The 20,793-nt window shown below is 34.5% G+C and overlaps 2 protein-coding genes across 2 annotated transcripts; one reads left to right on the top strand and one right to left on the bottom strand.

Annotated features, from left to right (window-relative positions):
* Positions 1-5,231: 5,231 nt before the first annotated feature.
* Positions 5,232-14,350, bottom strand: LOC102800628 (protein CUSTOS-like). The gene is made up of 6 exons (XM_085491510.1): positions 14,206-14,350; positions 10,862-10,898; positions 9,617-9,724; positions 8,906-8,970; positions 7,390-7,501; positions 5,232-5,600 (listed from the first exon to the last, which is right to left on the bottom strand). The coding sequence occupies exons 1-6, from the start codon at positions 14,309-14,311 to the stop codon at positions 5,255-5,257; spliced, it is 774 nt and encodes a 257-aa protein (XP_085347636.1). The 5' UTR covers positions 14,312-14,350; the 3' UTR covers positions 5,232-5,254.
* Positions 14,351-14,568: 218 nt separating this feature from the next.
* LOC100369320 (uncharacterized) lies at positions 14,569-20,424 on the top strand. Its single transcript, XM_002734938.4, has 2 exons — positions 14,569-15,333; positions 16,578-20,424. The coding sequence occupies exons 1-2, from the start codon at positions 14,793-14,795 to the stop codon at positions 17,003-17,005; spliced, it is 969 nt and encodes a 322-aa protein (XP_002734984.1). The 5' UTR covers positions 14,569-14,792; the 3' UTR covers positions 17,006-20,424.
* Positions 20,425-20,793: the final 369 nt, after the last annotated feature.

The following is a 20,793-nucleotide window of genomic DNA, read 5'->3' as shown; positions in this document are numbered from 1 at the left end:
TTATAATTTGTTGACATTTCTACACACAGGTTAACCAATACACCACCAGTTTTTCTGTCTTTTTTTCTAATGTTTCTGGAAATTATTGTAATTTTGGAGCCAACAGACAAAAGTTAAGTCAATTTTCAGTTTTTAATCCAAAAATTTTGCTATTTTCGTCCCAATTTTCTGAAGCAAAGTGCAGACTATAAATGGGACTATTTTGTGAATTTGTGATGAAAAGAGGAAACTGGTGATGAAAAGGTTAATACAATTGGCTAATTAGACCTAGATTCAAACAGAAGCGCAACAAATAAATAATGCCGACCGACAAAAATAAAAAGACATTTTGGAATATTGCTGCAAAATATTCACTATTCACTATTTTTTTTAGTTTTCTGGAGGTTTTCGGGGCGTAAAACTTGAAAGATGATGATACTTATTGCACTATAATTTTGTTTTAATTATGCATCACAAAAATTTTGTGTTTTAAAAGTCGAAAAAAAAAATATTTTTGAAAAGTTTTAGTTAAAAATTCAGAATCTGAATAAAATGTTTTTTTTTTGTTTTTTTTTGTAAATCTCTTCAAATTCACAAGAGAAAAATTTAGTGAAAATTGTGAAATTTTGCCTGGAGAATGTCTGTCACTCTTTCAAAATTTTGTCTTTACTAATGTCATATAAATGCAAAATTTTCTAGCAGCGAAAATTAAGCGATTTTCAGGATTTTCTGTATTCAACAATAATCTTGACTCGTACATAGAATACTTACATGTTATCAGAAGTCTATGTATCAATTCTAAAGGTCAGAGTTACGTCATGTGATGTTGCTTAGATGTGCACCACTGTATCATGTATTTCTATAGGCTCAGTGTTTCGCTGTTGTGGAAATGCCCAGATGTACGCCCCCAAGAATAGAGCTGAGCAGTCTCTGATCCGTAGAAGATGATGATAGCGGGAAAGGGAAAATAAGATTATGGAAGTGTTTATTATATCTTTTTATCGTCATGAAAATAGAACATTATTTTATGTATATTTTGCTAGTTGCAGTTAATATGACATGTTCAACAGGTTGTTGAATAATATATTTTTTCCCCAAAGAATTGCTTCAAATGTTGCAATATTATTCTGAATCCAGTAAGTTTGTTTCAACACCATTGGGTAACGAAATCATAAAATTAAAATTTCACAAAGCAATCAGAATTTAAACTCTAATTTCTGAGTTCCATATACTGTAAAATACTTTATTTTAGCTGGAACTACACTGAGAAGACTTATTGGGTGTTTTATATGGAATATATTTTTTCTGATTTCTGCCAAGTTGAATGTAAAATATAGGAAAAAGGGTATATTCGCTAGATTTTATTTTCACTGAATCATTGCTTCTGCGAAAATTAATTCCAAGCGAAAATAAAGTAATTTACAGTATCTCAATGGGAATGTTGTCATGGTAAAACTGATAAGATAGTACCTGACAATTTACAAAGCCAAGTGCCACAATATTGCCACTGAATAGTAAGCATCTTTTTAATTTGCTATATTTGTGTTATAGCTGGAACAAAAAAAAACAAGCAGGTTTATTTCATGAAATCACAAATCCCAAAATATAGTGATTACATGATAAGTTTTAAATTAGCATAATTGTTTAAGAATAATTTTTATTTCATATTATAATAGAACATTTTTATTGTGTACTTTCCTTGTGGTACTTTCAACTACAATTTATTATTGCATTTGTTATTCTGTTAGATTGTGAATTTGGTCATAACTTTTAAAAATGTTTTTTTTTTTTTTTGATATAGCTATATATATGTTGTCTAGTAAACAACTGAATTTTTTTTTAGATTTTATTCTGTGTTTATGTATCATGATTATAATATAAATTTAATTTACCTCCTTGGATGATGAGATGACCCTGATGCAAGTCTGTATTGACAGCCACTATTGGTTGAATGGTATGAAAAGTGAAGTTTTAAACCAATCAGAAAAGCAGTTTCAGAAATGAATATCAATTTTCATTTACATGCCACGCTTTGAGTAAACACACTGAAACAGGAGATTTATGTACTCTCACATACAATGATCCAACTTCTATCCAGAAATTTCTTTTTATGGTTTTGTTAAGCATACAATATTGACTGGTATACATACCGGTACTACTTTTGTTGCCAACTGTTCATTTCTGTTATTAACCATTGATTGTGGATAATAACATGAACTTTATTAACTGTCCAGGTTCTGTTGATACAAAATGTATGGATCATACCATTATCTACAGCTGATGGGGTGGTCAGGTTATTTATCAAATTAAAAGATAAGCTCAGGTAATTAAGTGCCAATAATTGATAATTAATTCCAATGCAACTGATTTTTGATCTTTAAAAATAAGTTTTAATGATGACAAGTTGTTTTTAATGATTTTATATAATAAGAATTTACGCAAAAAATACCAAAGATAAGCGATCAATTTTTAAAAAATTATTTATTGTGTATATGTATGAGACAGTTTTAATAAATGTTGAAAAGTAATATATATATTTAATTGTATTTTTATTTTGTTTTTTTAGAAGATTTTATGGTACAGAAGCAGTCACTATTATATTGCAAATTAGCACCAGCTAATACTGTAGAGTCTTGCCCAATTATTGGTGATCCACTCCGCTAGGATTGCCCCTTAAAATCACTTTTGTGTGCATGTGTGTGTCTGTTTGTGTGCATGTGTGTGTCCGTTTGTGCGCGTGTGTGTGGTACCAACGTTGTGGAGACTTCAATTTAACTTTACAACGACTTGTGATGACAGGACCTACATTGTGACAATATTATATATTGATATTTAATCAAATTAAGTCAAGTTTGCGTAGCTTCGGTTCAGTAAAGGCTCAATGTATATTAATATTAATATAATATTGTACCATACCTTCCCCCTTTTGCAAACATTTCTATGTTAAGTCACAAGATATTTAACTTTTATTTAATTAAACTTAATTAAAACGCAATTCTATATTGAATTGCATTGCAATTGAGTTTAATTAAAATCAATTAAAACGCAACCCTATATAGGAACATGTTTTAATCAAGTTCATAATACAACTATATTAAAAGTTAATCCAATGTGTGTCGTTACAACGATGGTAATTAAGATGTGTATGTGGTTTTCTGTGTCTTCACGTACTAATCCTTCTGTGAATTTTTTGCCTGGGTTGATTTCGCTCAAACTTAGCAGGCAGGTCACACCTTCACTCTAGTTTGGTGGTAACTATATCTCAAAAAATTCCTGGTGCACCATTGCCATGGGTTGGCGGAAGTCCAGGTTAGTATTTGAAATGACCAATCAGGGTTGGCGGAAGTCTAGGTTAGTATTTGAAATGACCAATCAGGGTTGGTAGAAGTCCAGGTTAGTATTTGAAATGACCAATCGGGGTTGGCAGAAGAAACAACTCTTTTACAAGGTGTACTATTTATTCACAAGGAAGTAAAACCTCTACATTATAAGGGAGATATAATTTATATTAAACAGATTGTGCATACTACAGATGATACTGTGAGTGATCACCATTGATATTCGTTAAAAAGTTTTGAACTAATCTAATGTTTTGGATTAATCTAATCTATATCAAGTACTCAGCTGGGTGAAGATTTATCGATGTAGTGGTTTCAGAATGACACAGTTTAATATTCAAATGTAAAAACAAAAGAAAATCTATCATTTCAACTTTGGTTTCACTTTATCATCTATGTGGAGTTTACTGTAGTAAGAGAAGTTTGTCACCAAATGCTTTGCCTAATGTGAAAATAGCTGAAGTGTAAATTTAGCTCTCAAAGCAGTAATGTGAGCCATGGGAGTGAATTGTTGAACAATAATTTGACATGTTTAACTGAAACATAATGTACGAGCGCATCCTTTGATTACATCAGCTGTGCTTTATATGTGTTTTTTCTGGCAAAAAAAACAGCATTCCATATAATTCAGCAAATTTAAATAATTTTTCGATCTGCGAAATCTGTTTTTTCAGAAAAATTTGCTTAAACATTACGACAAGACTTTTACTGTCCACAGCTATGACAGGGAAGTCTGCTGCCCTCTATAGGCAAATCTTCACCACTTTTCTATACTGCCCTCTGTAATACACTAATTAATTCCCTAGTTACAAATATATATATCTTCAAAACTACTACAACTATCAAATAATTAACAAAAATTACTGTAATGAACATTACAGTAATCCAGAATATGTTGTCTAACGAAGCAGAGAGAGAACACTTGAGAAAAGCATGATAATAGCCCACTGGCTGCTACACCAACTCCTCAGCTGAAAAAAAACATTTTTATTGTGTAAATTCTCCAAGATTTAAATCACAAAACGTTCGCTGAACGCAAGGGGAATGGTCCAAATGGCACTAGAAAGTGGAAAATAATAACATGGAATACATGCATATAGCTGAAAATTCCTGAAAATGAGTTTAATCCAGATTTGTATTGATAAGGTGAATTTCTCATCATATAAGAGCTGCTTTGGGACTTGTCTCAATGATGTATATCAGATTGGAGTGCACCGACTTTCTACTTGTGTTGAGGTGACAGTGACCCAAAATAAACACAAAAATATCTTCCATACTTGCGCATACCTTGCTTTATAAGACGAGTGATCGATCCACTCGCTCAAATCAAAATGAAGAAGAGCTAATTATCACGATCCCAATTTAGGCTACACTGATTTAATTTTATCGATGACACATCCTCTGGAGATCCCAAAACTAATGCAAGAGGGCGACAAAATAAGAAATCTTGCCAAAAAAAAAATTCTGCTGAATCCACAGGACTCTTCCTGACCGACGTCAATTGCGTACCAGTCAACAACAATCCCTCCGTTTTTTCTCTGAACTTTTATGCTTGCGTATTTTGGTGGCGTAGTCGCCATGTTGGAATTCCCGGCAACGCAATACGCAAGTGCAGAAGATCATTTACGACAAAATTGGCACGTTTGGAGGTAGTCCAGTTTTACGACAAGTCGGCACTTTGCGACAATATGAGTCGGCAAGTTCCGACAGAAAACCTATATGTGGAGATTTGTGAGCGAAAACTAATGCACGCGCGGATGTCATCCATAAAATTAAGTCGGTGTGGCCTTATACAAATTTAAAAAGATTTTTATAGCATAGTTCAGGAAAGCCATTATTAGTTCTCAGGGCATTTCAAAAGACTATGGGTCCAGGGCAAGCCTTATACATCCAATAATATAAGTACTCAGCCAATTAAGTTTACAGCAAGTTTTATTTCAAACACGACTGCTACGTTTTTTTCTCTTTATTTTTGTAAAATGCGGTTGATTCTCATTTTCTTGATACTTATTGTCTTTTTGTTTCTGTTTTGCTTCATCCTGTTCAACTTTGTTCGTTATCTCAGAAATGTTTTCATTCTTGTGTTTTGGTTTCTTCTTCTTCTTCTTCTTCTTCTTCAGTGGTGTAATTCCACTTTCCTCAGTCACAATTTCACCTTTCTCATTTATCACAGGTCCTTTTGCCTTCCGAGTTTTGTCATATAGTCTTTCAGTCTTGCCCATCTGTACTATCTTATCCAATGACACAGCTGCTTCGATAAGTTTCTCATCTTCATCTTCGGAACTTCACAAATACAAAAGAGACATTAAATGTAATGGCGGATTACATAACGTTCGCCAAGGATAAAACATTTTTTTACTGCTACCAAATTGTTTTTCTTACTAATTACTAACATTTTAAGAGAATAACATAAATAATTTAATAAAATCAAAGATAATTTCATATGTTTGCATATTGGCTTCAAGTTGTTCAGTTGGGCACAAGAGGGACCTACATTTAGTACGGACTAAAAGACAGACAACCAGCTGCTTTACAATTTTTTTTTCTATTGTGATTTAGCGTGCTGTAATTTTGCGGTATTTTACAGGGTATTTTCATCCTACCATATTAGGAAATACAAATTCCAAATATGGAATGATTACGTGCGTAAGCCTCCTCTAATAATAAAACATGACTGCCACCAGAGTTTAACCGGAGTCCGCTCCACACAAAGAAGTTCGCTGATTCTGTTCTAAACATTTTGGATTTCAACATTCCCATGGTATATCCTTGGAAGGAAAAGATGTATAATAATAAGGTTATTACGAGAATACCTCAATATATGCACTCAGACAGTACACCGCTGTGCGTCGGTCGATACTCCAGATACTCTTCGTGCATACTTTGAGGTATTCTCGTAATAACTTCATATTATTATTATTATCCTGGACAATAACAAAGCAAACGCACTAAGTCAAAGTTACATAATAACAAGCAGCCTTTCAGCTGAGATAGCTCGGCTGTTAGCAATGCACATATAAAATAAAGAACTGAAGATATCATTAGGAACAATATGTATAGTATCAAAGTAATTCGAAAATTACAAAAATATTCACCAAAATTAGAGAATTAAAAAATGAACAAATCTGAGAGAGGTCAACATGTAGTACCCATATATCTAATATCAAAGCAATTGGACTTGCAGTTTTTAACAAGAAGTCGAAAATATCACTTTTTACCAAAAATTACAAAAATATTCCCTAAAATTAGAGAATTGAAGATATCATCATGAAATGAACAAATCTGAGAAAGGTCCACATGTAGTACCTATATATATAATATCAAAGCAATTGAACTGATCGAGAGGACACTTAATTTGAGCCTACCGTTTGCACACATTTTGTTAGTCTGAATACAACTAATATAATAATAACATTTTCAGATTAATGTAGCAAATTACCATATCCTACTATCACATAGTGGCTATACAGTAATTCACTGTTACTGCCCAGCCCAGACCCATCATGTGCTTATTAACCCTTATCATGCCAGGCCCGTGTACTTTTACACTGACTTGACCAGATAAGAGTTATATAAAGATAAGTATGTACCTCTCAAGCGATATGGCATAGAGATGACACAAAACCAAATACATGTACCAGAAAGATCAGGAGGATTAGAGTTTCTCGACATTCTGATTCTGATTTTATTTTCTGAATTATAATCTAGATTCCAAATGCCAGTCTGAATCGCAGCAAATATTACGGCAAGCAGCAGAGACAAAAATAGACCACAATTGTATAAACAAAACTCGCAACAGTATGATCACTGTTATATCAGCAGTCCATAGTTTCATTTTTTCAGATAAAGATATGTCGTCCATGCACCACAAATCAAGTAATCCAAGTAACTTAAAGGAACCTAACTCCCTATCTTCCTCTTTATCATTACCAGATTTATTCTCCACTATGGATAAAATATGATTATACGTAATTTTGAAATTTACAGCTTACTCCTGAATCCTGATACTAAAATGATATGTTTGTAAAAGAAAATTTCCCAAATGCCTGGAATGAAATAATACGATACTGACCTATCAGTACTGTTAGTTTGTGGCACTGCTTTCCTCTTCGTGTTTATTTTAGTGAGATATGATGCGTCTTCTACAGGATCCCCATCAGTAGATGTGGAGAACAACTTGAATCCTGTAATACAGGTGCAACAGCAGAACTAGAATTTTCTTTTGGATTTAACGTTTTGTACACCAAAGTGAACTTTCATCACCTTTCAAAAATGAAGCTGTATACCTGATAATTTTTTCCATATTTAAAAGAAAAAAAGAAGTTGCCAATGGGAAATCTAAAAATCACCAATATATAAACAAAGTTAAACTCTAGTGACTTTGTTACATAATATTGCTGTAAAATACTTTATTTTAGCTGGAATTACTTTTCGCTGAAAAGACTTTTTGGGAGTTTTGTATGGAATTTATTTTCACTGATTTTTGATGAGTTGAATATAAAATATTAAGAAAAAAAGGTATATTCGCTGAATTTACTCGTATATTCGTTATTTTCACTGAATCATTCCTTCAGGGAAAATTAATTCTAAGCAAAAAAAAGTTTTTTACAGTATTTCATTTATCATAGTTTGTTTTAGATGAATATTCCCTGTCATAATTAATTTCGAGTACAAACAAGTTTTAGGATTGAAACGGTAGAGGGAAGGCAGTCCACTTAATGACTGATGTAATTATCTTACAACAACAATGGTGCCTAATTTGTCTATGATGATTTTAAGGGACAAAATTTCCAGGTCGCTGGACAGAACGAAATATTTTCCTTGTATGCATTGTTTAATTCATTCATAGCACATATGTGGGACCAAATATCTGTTTGGATGAGGGTATTATTCATATTGAGACAGAATATATGTCTGTTAGGTTGTAAAATCTCTTATCATTGGTATCATTGTTTGATTCATCTAATTTAGATTTTTTCTCTTACCTTGCATGTTTTAATGATTGTGTTCACATCTAAATGTAGCACAAGCTCATACAATGGGTCAATTCTGTTTTTAACCAATCAGAATGCTGTGTTGTACCCTCGCAATTCTTCTGAAATTCTCGCAGACTTTCCGATAACGCAATACGGAAGTGAATTGTTGCTGTCGAAGTATGATCTTTTGGAATTGATTTCGGCGTATAAACGACTTGGTTTTTTTAAAAAAAGAATGGTAACCATCAATTTTTGATAGGTAACTGAATACCGGTATGGCATGAAATATTTACCGCATTTTACTTTTATTAACAGGTCACTGTCAAAGCATAGTTTATGCACTGTTACTCTGGTCTACGCATTCACCACATATTCTTGGCGGCCGATATCCACGCTGTATCATATAAAAATGATTTCCAGTATTCGTTAGGCAATGATCAAAGACCAAGATTTAAATTAGTAGCATTTTGAAGGGGTGGGCGCTTTGCCAAATGTGACCCCGAATATAAAAATTGCGCCAAAGTGGGGGTGGGCGTGGGCACTAACGCAGTCCAGTACAGTAAAATGAATACTTGAGAACAACACACTGTTACTATGGTAATATCTTCTTACCTCCATCATCAGTATCATCATAGATTTTCGATGGTTGCACAGATTTGGAAACATCTGCTAAAGAGCTGAAGGAAAGTACCGGTAACATTTAGTAAAAACAAAAAGTTGACTGCAGCTGTGTCATATTTGTTATGCCATATAAGAAGAATACAACACATATGAATGCATTTTGTGAGCATGTCCAATTCACCACTTAAACATGGCGTTTGGTTTTTTTCACTACGTACAACAATAATTTTTTTTTTGAAAAGAATTTTTTATAAACACACATGGGATACATTATTTTGAGTGGTATTTAATTTATTTTAACATATCGCATATTTTGTCCATATGTTGTGATAATTTTAGCCATAGACATTATGATTGATGTTTCATCAGAATATATCGTTTCATTATTAATACATTAAGCTATAAGCTGCATTTTATTGACGATCTACACAATTTGCATTTTCATGACATGTAAAATAGTTTAGACCAGAAAAAAGATTAGTATTTCATTTAAAAATGGGTACAGACAATTTTTTTTCTTTTCATTATCACATGCTGATCAGAAACCAATCTTTTTTCTTTTGAACTCATCTTGATTTAAATGTTATATATAGTATTGCCATGAAAAACTAACAAAGGAAAGTCCCTTTCTGTGAATAATTAACATGTCAAAAATGTTTGCTGACGATTTAGGTTTACATCTGGTGTCTAATCTATCCTTACCTATCCAGCATCTCATCCAGTCTCTTAGCAACATGGTGTCTGAACTGTGCTGTTGCCTGGATACTGCGATAATCACCAACCGCATCAGCATCTTCCTCATCTTTTCTCCTGCAAATGGAATCAAAGTATATATTATAGTATGTTCATAAAACAGTGCTTCAGACCCTCCACACTTGATTAGGAAACGTTCCGAGTTCTATTGTCACAATTAATGTTTCGCGTTCGTAAAATTAACTTACCGGTAATCCCCACACTGTCAACATTAACATAAAATTAGCATATAGTAGAACATCATTTTCACCCAGAATACCACATGATTCTTTTCTGTGCAGGCGTACACAACTTTATTTTCATGTTTCATTACCATAAAAACTATCAGGTCTGTGCAGTGTCATATGACATCTATGTACCAAGTTTCATTGAAATGTGATGATTAGTACTTGAGATATCAGTGGAAAAATCGAAAATTGACTAATCATTATGCAAATTAGGTAATTAGTATCCACGTATTATTACCAAAAACTAATCAAAACCTAGCATTAGTTCAGAGCATGTATGTACAAAGTTTCATCAAAATCCAATGAGTGGTTGTTTAGATATCAGTGGAACAGTCATGGAACAGCTAAAAATCAGCTAATTATCATGCAAATTAGGTAATTAATATGCATGGATTTTTACCAAAACCTAATCAAATCTGCGCATTGGCCCAGAGCATTGATGCACCAAGTTTCATCAAAAGCCGATGTATCGTTCTTGAGATAGCAGTGGAACAGTCGGACACACATACATACACACCCATACATACACACACACACACACAAAGACACACTAACTACAAAGACTCCCATTATGTGCTTCGCACATGGAAGTCAAAAAGAAGTACTTTACAGTACAATAAAATAATTGTTGGTGTATATATTGGAGACACGCATCTAACAGAGTAAATACAGGTAGTGTAAATAGTTGTTATACGCTTAAACCTTTTTGCAACTTGATGATCAGACAAACAAAATTTTGTGAAAACCAGTGACTTCCTGTCCAATGATCCCTGTTAAATATTCACTGCTACAAAACATGATTATTCCAAGACTAGCATAATTGTTAATACTGTCTATCAAATTAGAAGTATTGTAAATTATAATCAATGTATCAATAAGTGGGTCTTCATGCGGTGAATTTACAATATACAACTTGAAATGCAATATCTTAAAGATATATCGGTACTCAAAATAATAATAATGTTACCTTAAACTTGGTTTCTTTTGTTTTGAGTACGTTGAACCTAAAATATCATAAAAATTAATTATTTTATTTTCTATTGAATATAATTGTATTAAAGACTCATTTTATCGACAAATGATAAAAAGGTACGGTCTGTGCATGGACGAGAAAAAACAATTGTGCATGATATGAGTGTCCCACAGTGCTCTGATAGTGCATTAATTAATAGAGGTTATTTTACTCAGTGGCATATAAATATGAGCAATGGTCTTCGCATAGTACTTGTTTAAATTATGTTTAAAATGAACAATGTATATACGCTGTAGGGAACCTACTGTAAAACATGTCTTTTTTGCGAGCATGTCTTTTTCGTGAATTTAGCGAGAGAACTGATTCGCTAATTCAAGATGTTGCAAATGACTTTATATCAATTAAAAATGGCTGCCAAACAAAGAAATCAACAATGACAAGAGAGATTCGCTAAATCAACATTTCGCTATTATGTCATTTTACCACAATTCGCTAAAATTGCATGCCGCTTTTTCAACATGTTTTACAGTATATCACACTCAGGATTTTAATACTTTGTCACATCAAGGACACCCAACCAGTTGAGGCTGGTACGAGGATACCACAAAGCATGCACAAAATCATTGGAATTATCGTCCAATGCATAGCATTTTGCTCGTCATTGCAGGCTTTTTCCTTAAACCTGTGTCTGACAATTTTTTTTTCTGCAATTTGCAATGAGGTTCAGAGAGAGTGATATTGATCCAAATCAATCTTTATCGTATAATGTATATGAAAGCATTAATTATAAAGTATATAAACATTGAATATTCATCTTGTTGTGGTTGTAAATCATTGGTTACTGGTGCCATTAGCAAACAGAGATTTAACATTATTTTGTGATAATATAAAGTTGTAATAGTGCAAAGCCTTCAATTCTGATACTGTTGATTTATAATGGTTGATAGAACTCAAAATTTCAAAAGCGCGGTTTATGGTGATATTTTTGGTTTCCCACTGTAAAACTTTTGTTTTTATATCTTTGCAGATAAAATATGTAAAGTTATCATGTGGTATGCGGTTAGGGGATACTGAAATGTGTGCAGTAAAGAAATTGGGAGTGTGTGCGACCACGTTATGATAAATTTAATTGCAAAGTTTTTAAGTTATCCAATATTATTTTATTTATTCCTCTTAATAAGATTGTTCAGTACAAAGTTTGTTTCCAGCATTGTTGTGAATATACAACGTGCAGGAAAATAGGGGAAAAATATATTCATGATTTTCATTATAAATATTATAGATTGAATAAATATTTTTTGACATAAATAGAGTTGTTATGTGAGTATTTTTTGTTGTTGAAATATATATATAATAGTGAATACAATCTGGTGTTTTTCAATGGTCGTGTACTTTATTAGCCTACAGTTCAATATGTACATGTACATGAAAAAGATGATACAAATAAAGTGTCTTCTCACCAAGAAAATGCTTGCATATTTTTACGGCTAAATAAATGATAATTCAGTTTAGCACAAACCATCCCAATATAGTGATTATCTTTGCCTGCTGACTTTTTATTCCACCAAATTTTAGTATGTATGTGAAACTTTCAGCAGGCAATGTGCTAATACATATATATCTGAATGGCCTGTTATAGGCCTGACACAATTGACATGCTCCATGCTGCATGTCTGATAGAGTAGACTTGTTACAGGCCTGACAGAATTGGCATGCTGCAGATCTGATGGAGCAGATCTGTTACACGCCTGACAGAATTGGCATGCTGCAGATCTGATGGAGCAGACCTGTTACAGGCCTGACAGAATTGGCATGCTGCATGTCTGATAGAGCAGACCTGTTACAGGCCTGACAGAATTGGCATGCTGCAGATCTGATGGAGCAGACCTGTTACAGGCCTGACAGAATTGGCATGCTGCAGATCTGATGGAGCAGACCTGTTACAGGCCTGACAGAATTGGCATGCTGCATGTCTGGTGGAGCAGACCTGTTGCAGATCTGATGGAGGAGACCTGTTACAGGCCTGACAGAATTGGCATGCTGCAGGTCTGATGGAGCAGACCTGTTACAGGCCTGACAGAATTGGCATGCTGCAGATCTGATGGAGCAGACCTGTTACAGGCCTGACAGAATTGGCATGCTGCAGATCTGATGGAGCAGACCTGTTACAGGCCTGACAGAATTGGCATGCTGCAGATCTGATGGAGCAGACCTGTTACAGGCCTGACAGAATTGGCATGCTGCATGTCTGATGGAGCAGACCTGTTACAGGCCTGACAGAATTGGCATGCTGCAGATCTGATGGAGCAGACCTGTTACAGGCCTGACAGAATTGGCATGCTGCAGATCTGATGGAGCAGACCTGTTACAGGCCTGACAGAATTGGAATGCTGCAGATCTGATGGAGCAGACCTGTTACAGGCCTGACAGAATTGGCATGCTGCATGTCTGATGGAGCAGACCTGTTACAGGCCTGACAGAATTAGCATGCTGCATGTCTGATGGAGCAGACCTGTTACAGGCCTGACAGAATTGGCATGCTGCAGATCTGATGGAGCAGACCTGTTGCAGGCCTGACAGAATTGGCATGCTGCAGGTCTGATGAAGCAGACCTGGTTCAGGCCTGGCAGAGCATTAAGCTGCAGACCTGAATCCATATTCATGTGCCTGACCTGTTGGTCAGATGTGCACCACACATGGCACAGGCCTGTTGCAGATCTGATCAACTTTAGTTGTGTACCATTGATATTACACATCTCACTTTGTCATCATATAGTATGGATCAGGTGTAACTTAAAGGGCAGTGGTCATCGCGCCACGTATACACAAGGTATGTGTCTCTTAAAACTGAGACGTTATCAAGCTTTAATTAGGTAATTTTGTTGGAAAGAGTACCCCCATCCCTAACCCTACCCCTACCCTCCAGCACTCCCCATTTAATTGTACAATCCCCTCCTATTATAAAGGACATCTATAGTTATCTAGAGGGGGCATATACAAATGAATTGGGTAACTGGGAGTGTTAAAATTAGGGTTAGAGTTAGGAATGGGGGGTACAAAAGGAACTCTTGCCATTTTGTTGAAGATTGGAAGGTAATGAAAAGTCACCAGCAGTGGTAATTAGTGCAAATCATGCACAGATCAAAACTTGGCCTCCTGATTATATTAAAAGAGCACATTGCATTGTGGGAAAATCAATGTTTATCAACACAAATTTTGAACATGCGCAGTGTGACGACCACCGACCTTTAAATTGGGACACTTTCAGTTTTTATTTAGTGTCAATCAATAAAGAACTGTATCAGCGATTACTCAACTACATCACAATTCACTCCCACCTCTCGTAGTTGCAGACAACGATGTATGGTCAACCGCTGCATCCCGTAGTCTCTGTCTTTCTTCTTCGTCTGAACTCGATTCATCCGAGCTCACAGATGATGCCATTTTCAATGTTCAAATGAAAGCGAGGCCGATGACCCCGTAACCCACAAACATACATATGTTTACTTTATTATGTTTGCTCAGAGGTACATTACCTCTGGTTTGCTTTATGTATTTATCTCAATTGTAACAGGCTATTTGACATTTAATAATTTACGATTTGTTTTTGTTTTAGGGACATTTAAATAAAAACAATATAAAACTTTTATCAAAACAACAGAGGCAAATGGATTCCCCTTGAGGGCGCTAATCCCGGCTCTAATCTTTTCCGGTTATCGTCCATCCCATCCATCGAGGTTCGTATCGGATATTGTTGACCATAATTGAGTCGGTTTGTTTAACTTTTAGGTGATTGTCCAATTCAAAGTTGTATATAATAATTGTGAAAAGAACACAGCTCATATAGGCACTGAAATTGGTTGGTTTGAGTGAAAAAAGCAAGAAACATCTGTCTTTGAAGTCAATATCGTCTGACCGTTTCAAGATGGCGCAATTCCATGCTATGATGATGTACACTTCCGTACTAGGATGGCTATTCCTGAACATTTCTATATATAACGTAAACAAGTGGATATTCGTCAACTACTCTTACAACTTCCCGATCGTCCTGACAACGTTGCATATGCTAGCACTGTTTGTTACTCAGACCGTTATCATTCGATTTACACCTCTGGGCCTGGCATATGGCGAAGGGGACGATAGACTGAAGATACAGCCTCACCTGAAGAGAAAGATATTCGTTCTGAGCGTAGCATTCTGCATTAGCATAGCCAGCGGAAACATTGCTCTCAAATACCTATACGTATCATTCGTTAAGATGACCACCGCTACCACGCCCGTTATCACAGTTTTGATGTCGCATTTTATATTTAATTTTCATCACAATAAATACGTGTACGTCTCGATGGCACCATTGGTGATGGGCAGTTTGTTGTGCACTTTTGGTGAGGTGAACTTCCATCTGATTGGCTTCGTGGCTGCGGTTGTATCAACAGTGTTGAGAAGTACAAAGACGATTCTGCAAGGTTAGTAGTAGTACAGTTATCACAAACTGTAAATTGTTACCACTAAATATAGTCACCATACAATCTAAGGGCCTTTGTGGGTATGATATTTTGTGATAGTCACTGTAACCCACTTTCTGAATAATTCTAATGAAGTATTCACTGCTACACAGTTTCGCTTTTTTTCTGTGAAAAAAAAAATTCTTGCAAAAAGAATGTGACTCAATTGAATGGGATTGTTAAATATTCAAGCTATGGTACTTAGTGTTGTACCAAACCACTTCATCATAGTGAAATTGTACAATATGATATGCTGGAAATTTTTCATTTTATAGGGGGTAGTATATTAAAAAAAAAAGAATATAAAGAAGAATATTTTGAGAAAAGTCCTTTATGGAAACTGACAGAAATAAATCTGAAACACAATCTATAAAAATAAGCAAAAATCTAGATCAAAACGAAAAGAGGAAAACAAATTGGTTGAGGGTCAATTTCTTATTGCTTCGAAACATGAAACATATTGTAAGGGCATATTCTACATTTAAACATGAAGAAACAGAATATTAAGTCTGCCACAGAGGTCCCGACAGACATTTATACTGAAATCACTCAGTTGGTAAACACAAACTCCACTAAAAAACACTGAACTAGGAGCTGCTAGTTTAGTATACCCTCTTGTGGTCAGAATTACTGTTTCATTTGTTTTGACAAAAGCTGATGAATGTGATCGTTTGAAGAGAATGGTTTTAATAGGTTGTCAATTGTCACAACGAGATGATAAGCAAAATAGTTGCAGATTGCATGTAATAGTTAATTACCTATTTTTCATATTACAACAGTCTTGATTACAACCAAACTGGGCTTTTAAAGATTCCAAAAAATCCTATGGCCCAAATAAATCTGAGGCGATATTATTGGCATATTCTAGAAGTTCTTAATGGGTATGCTGGATGCTCTATTAGAACACAGTTCGTGATAGGAGGGACTGTGATTAAAAGTACATTGTAGTCTAAGCATAACCAAAATTCACCTAGCTTCAAGGTGGCCTAATGCTAGCTTAGTTTGCTTTCAAAATTATCACATATTTAAATTTTGCAGAGTAAAAATTATTGATGAAAATAATACTCACTTTAAAAATTTGCATTAAAAGACAAAGCCAGCTTGGGAGCTATACACTAGGACTTTACTGTATATATGCACGCTTATGTATGCATGCTTATGTGTTAGACTTCAAACTGTGTAAAGCTCAATACCTATCTTTTCAGCTATTTTATTGAAAGAAGAAAGAATTGATTCTGTACGGCTACTTTACCACATGTCTCTACCGAGTCTACTTATCTTGACTGTCTGTTCAATCATCTTTGAACATGATGCATTCTGGGATACCAGTATCTTCACCAACTATCATCTATGGTCAAGCATCCTGCTGAGCTGTGCGTGTTCAGTCAGCTACAATATGGTCAACTTCGTCGTAACCTACTACACCTCGGCTGTCACCCTGCAAGTTCTGAATAATGTCGGGATTGTCTTGAATGTAGTTGTCTCAGTACTCATTTTCCAGAATGAGATGTCGCTGTTGAGTACCTGTGGCTTGTTTTTCACAGTGGCTGGTGTGGTTATGTATGAACGTGCTGGTGAAGTAAGTGTTTTCATGAGAACAAGGCTTAGTAAGTCAATGGGTCCGGATGATTAGATCTCTAGCTATATCTATCCAACAAAATAATGTACTGTAAGTCTTCTATTAATTGGACCACCTGGTTTAGCTGAAACAAATAGGTTTTGATTTTTCTTTGGCAATGCAACTACGGCACATTCATGATACAATTTCTATTTATTGACAAGAAATAAAACTATTTTTTTTTGTATTGTTTCCATGTTTTTATTCCTTTTCTTCATTAAATCATTGACATCCTTAATCGTATAACCACGGACTAAAACTCAATCTAGTAATTCAACCACTCACAAGATATAATTTTAGTTTTTATTCTAGCAATTCAGTCACCTCCAAAAATAATTGTTCCTTTTTGGTCCTATTAATGGAAGGTTTACGATAGTTTCCCTGCTGTTAAAATTAATTTAATAAGATTACCATACCTGCTCTATTAGTAGTGCATGTAGAGGTGTGTCTGTCATGCACTTCTAATACAGCAAATACTGTAGTAGTTGTAGACTAACCTATTCACCTTTCTACAATCAAACATGCACTTGTCTACATGCTGTTTTGTGTTATAATTACATTTTACACAACATTTTTGATTTTCCTAAAGGTGCACATATTAAAAAGCCCAATTCTTGAATACTTACTGGCCTACAACAGCAAAATGTATCTTGTTGAAGTTTGGAGATGAGCCTTCGCCATGCTATTGGACTGAATATTGTTCAAATAATGCATGGCATGTGTGAAAAGGTGTATTTGATAAGGTTTTCAAATATGTTCCTACAATAGACAAGTTTAGAGTTCTACCATTATCTTAGAAACTTGCACTCTCCGGTGTAATAATGTTCCAATTTCGTCTGCGTGGGAAAGTTGATTTTGACACGTAAGCGTTTGATAGCTCATCAGAAGGCATGTAACCATGGAAACCAGCAAACACATTGTGTGAGGTAGAAATTTAAAAGAAAATCGCCTGATGGTACCATAACTCAAAACTCGTCTATTCAGAATGTGATGTACCGATAGACAACAATTTGTTGCTGCTGTATCACTGTTGATTGGAGTATGTGTGTAACATTGGTTTTCTATATGGCATACTGCAAATCCTGTATTTGTTATTTGGAATAATATTAGCTTGGCATTTTTGTAATTTTTTTCACCTCGTGGGGTCTGCATGCTATTTCCTTCATTGAGGGTGTGCAACTGAACATAATGATTGTCAACTGTTTATTTTTTGATGTATACCATTTGAAATATGCTATTTCTGTCTACGAGATGACACTACCACTTATATGTAAATTCATTTATACACCATGCACATGTAGCAAAAGCGTTTTTTGACATGCATGAACCAATTTCTTTCAAAATTGACTATGTTGGTACTTTGAATACGTCATTGTTAAGTAATTATTTCAACAAAGTCTCAAACCCAAAACATTATCAAAACTTACCCAAGATAGAATGTCAACCTTAATCCCTCCACCAGAAAATATTGCACTCATGTTTTATGTAATTAAAAATGGTTTTTCATGACCACACCACCGTTCTCCTGATTTGAGCCAAACTACTTATACAACTCTAGACAACTAGATCTAGTACACTTATATATATCTGTCTAGTACTTTATATATATATTATCAGTGTGCCCTCTAACAGGACTGACTTTGTGGGGATCCTGGGTCAAAATGGAATCCCACGAAAGTTGCTGGGGAGAAAGGTCTTGTACGGACTGTATAGATGACTTGAGGCACAAATAAAAATGTTGTGGCCCTTGATTACCTTCATTTTTACACTTATTTTGTTTGAATTTCATATAACTAAATTCCATCACTATAGTAAGATGTTATTCAAGATTGCTATATCAATATGCAAGTTTCTCTAGTGTCAACAACGTGCCGATAAATTGCCACAACTACCGGTAAATTTGTGTGCATCATTGATGCGTCACATCGGCACGCTGCTTAATATGCTGTCTGCAGTATGTGACAGTCACTCATTTAGTATCTCAAATCAAATTATTCTCTTTTGAAAGCTTGAAAAAGAACAACGTATACCGACCTCACCGGTGTAAATGCCTAATTTACAAGATCTTGCAATAAATCATGCTTTCACAGTGAGGAGTCAAGTGGTGCAACCTCTGCCCTCATTACATTGGTTGTATATTTAGTCATATTTTGTATTGCTTTGTACATTTGCTGTATTAGAGTTTTAAGATATTAAGTTATTATTGTTGTCATTTGGATACAGATAAATTGTAAATTTACTTTCAAGCTTGATCCAAATTCATCAGTGCAATGTGGTCCATGATTAATAAATAGCGTTTATTAATTTTATTTGTTTTTCAACTCAAGATTGATTGGAGCACTGCCACTTAAGGCCTAAAATAGTAATAGTGTGTTTCTGGTACAATTGAAAACAAAAGTAGGGTAGGTAGAAATAACTTTTTATTTTATTTTTAATTATTCTTAATATATCGTTCCGCAGTGCTGCTTGGCCCATACTATCATAGGAGATTATTTTTTAATGTTACACCACATCTTGGGCTAATCTGCACTGGCTCGGAAGGTTGTAAATGATTAGCTAGTTTGAATTTGCATAACAATACTGACAATGAACGTGCATTCAACGCCACAAGTTTTTTGTTTTTTTAGCCAATCAGAGTTCATCTTCCGAGCCAGTGCAGATCAGCCGCACATCTTGCATGTACATGTAGAGGTGTACATTTTGGTTAAAAAATGAAGAATTTCAAGTATAGAGCTGAAGGTGTACCTATAAGTGTCCATTTTCCAGTTTGGCCATAAAAAGATGCATACTGGAAATGCATTATTTTTTTTTTATTTGGCTTAATCACTGGTGCTTAGCTTTTCTGACTTTCAACATTGTTGATGTTTACAGTATATCAAAGTATCCATTATTTTTGTACAGCTCAAATCTTGTTATCATTATTACCAACTCTTCATATACTCTGAAGAAACATAGAAATAAGGCTAGTATTTTTAAGACAGAAGTTACCATCTCAAAATTTAAATGAAACTCATACAAGTGACGATAGCCATTTTGATATCAAAATGAAGATCTCAGGTAGTGGTTGCCATTTTGAAATGAGGCTTGTTGATGGCTACCGGTACTCTGAAATGAGGTTTGCTGGTAGCCATTTTGAAATGAGGCTTTTTGGCAGCCATATTGGAATGAGGCTTTTTGGCAGCCATTTTGAAATGAGGCTTTTCGGCTGCCATTTTGAAATTGGAATAATGCTTGTGCATATTATTATCCAATTAAGGTAAGCTAGATTAATTTCATAGAATATATATTACTGAAATATATTTCAGAATTCATATCTTTAGGAATTTATTGAGGAATATAATGAATTTAACAAGTATTTCTGTTCAATACTTTTTTTTTTTTAAATTCAGTTTGAATGTTTCAAATAAAATTTATTTCTACAGCATATAATTAAATTGTCTTGTATATTTATGTTTATACTTAAAAAAAACATGCCTTTGATGGATCACATACAAATTACTTATTACTTTAAATCAAAATATACATAGGCAGTGAACTTGCTCTGTGTATGCACGTTTTTTTTTAGTAACCGTGGTGTATGACCACCAGTCACGCCAAGCTTCAACGTGATTTACATGTTGTAAGCCATCACATTATTAACATTGCTTGTCTAAACTCTCCACAAATACTCAAAATGACAGGTACATAAGTGTTACATGTTTATACTCGTACCTGAAATCTAATTCACAAGTTGTCCAGTTTATCCAATCACTGTTAATCATTGTTTGGAAAATTAGCATATTCAGATTAGCAGTGTGCTATAT

This window comes from Saccoglossus kowalevskii, chromosome 16 (assembly GCF_978046115.1).
Source record: "Saccoglossus kowalevskii chromosome 16, keSacKowa6.1, whole genome shotgun sequence".
NCBI lineage: Eukaryota > Metazoa > Hemichordata > Enteropneusta > Harrimaniidae > Saccoglossus > Saccoglossus kowalevskii.
This window is presented reverse-complemented; position numbering and strand designations above follow the sequence as displayed.

Bases quoted from the DNA above. Each gene is read 5' to 3' on its own strand.
- LOC102800628 (XM_085491510.1), bottom strand. From the start codon at position 14,311: ATGGCATCATCTGTGAGCTCGGATGAATCGAGTTCAGACGAAGAAGAA. The intron at 10,899-14,205 runs GTGGGAGTGAAT...ATGATATTTTAG, and splicing joins GTTGTCTGCAACTACGAGAG to GTTCAACGTACTCAAAACAA. The intron at 8,971-9,616 runs GTAAGGATAGAT...ACTTTCCTTCAG, and splicing joins CTGGATGAGATGCTGGATAG to CTCTTTAGCAGATGTTTCCA.
- LOC100369320 (XM_002734938.4), top strand. From the start codon at position 14,793: ATGGCGCAATTCCATGCTATGATGATGTACACTTCCGTACTAGGATGG. The intron at 15,334-16,577 runs GTTAGTAGTAGT...CTATCTTTTCAG, and splicing joins TACAAAGACGATTCTGCAAG to CTATTTTATTGAAAGAAGAA.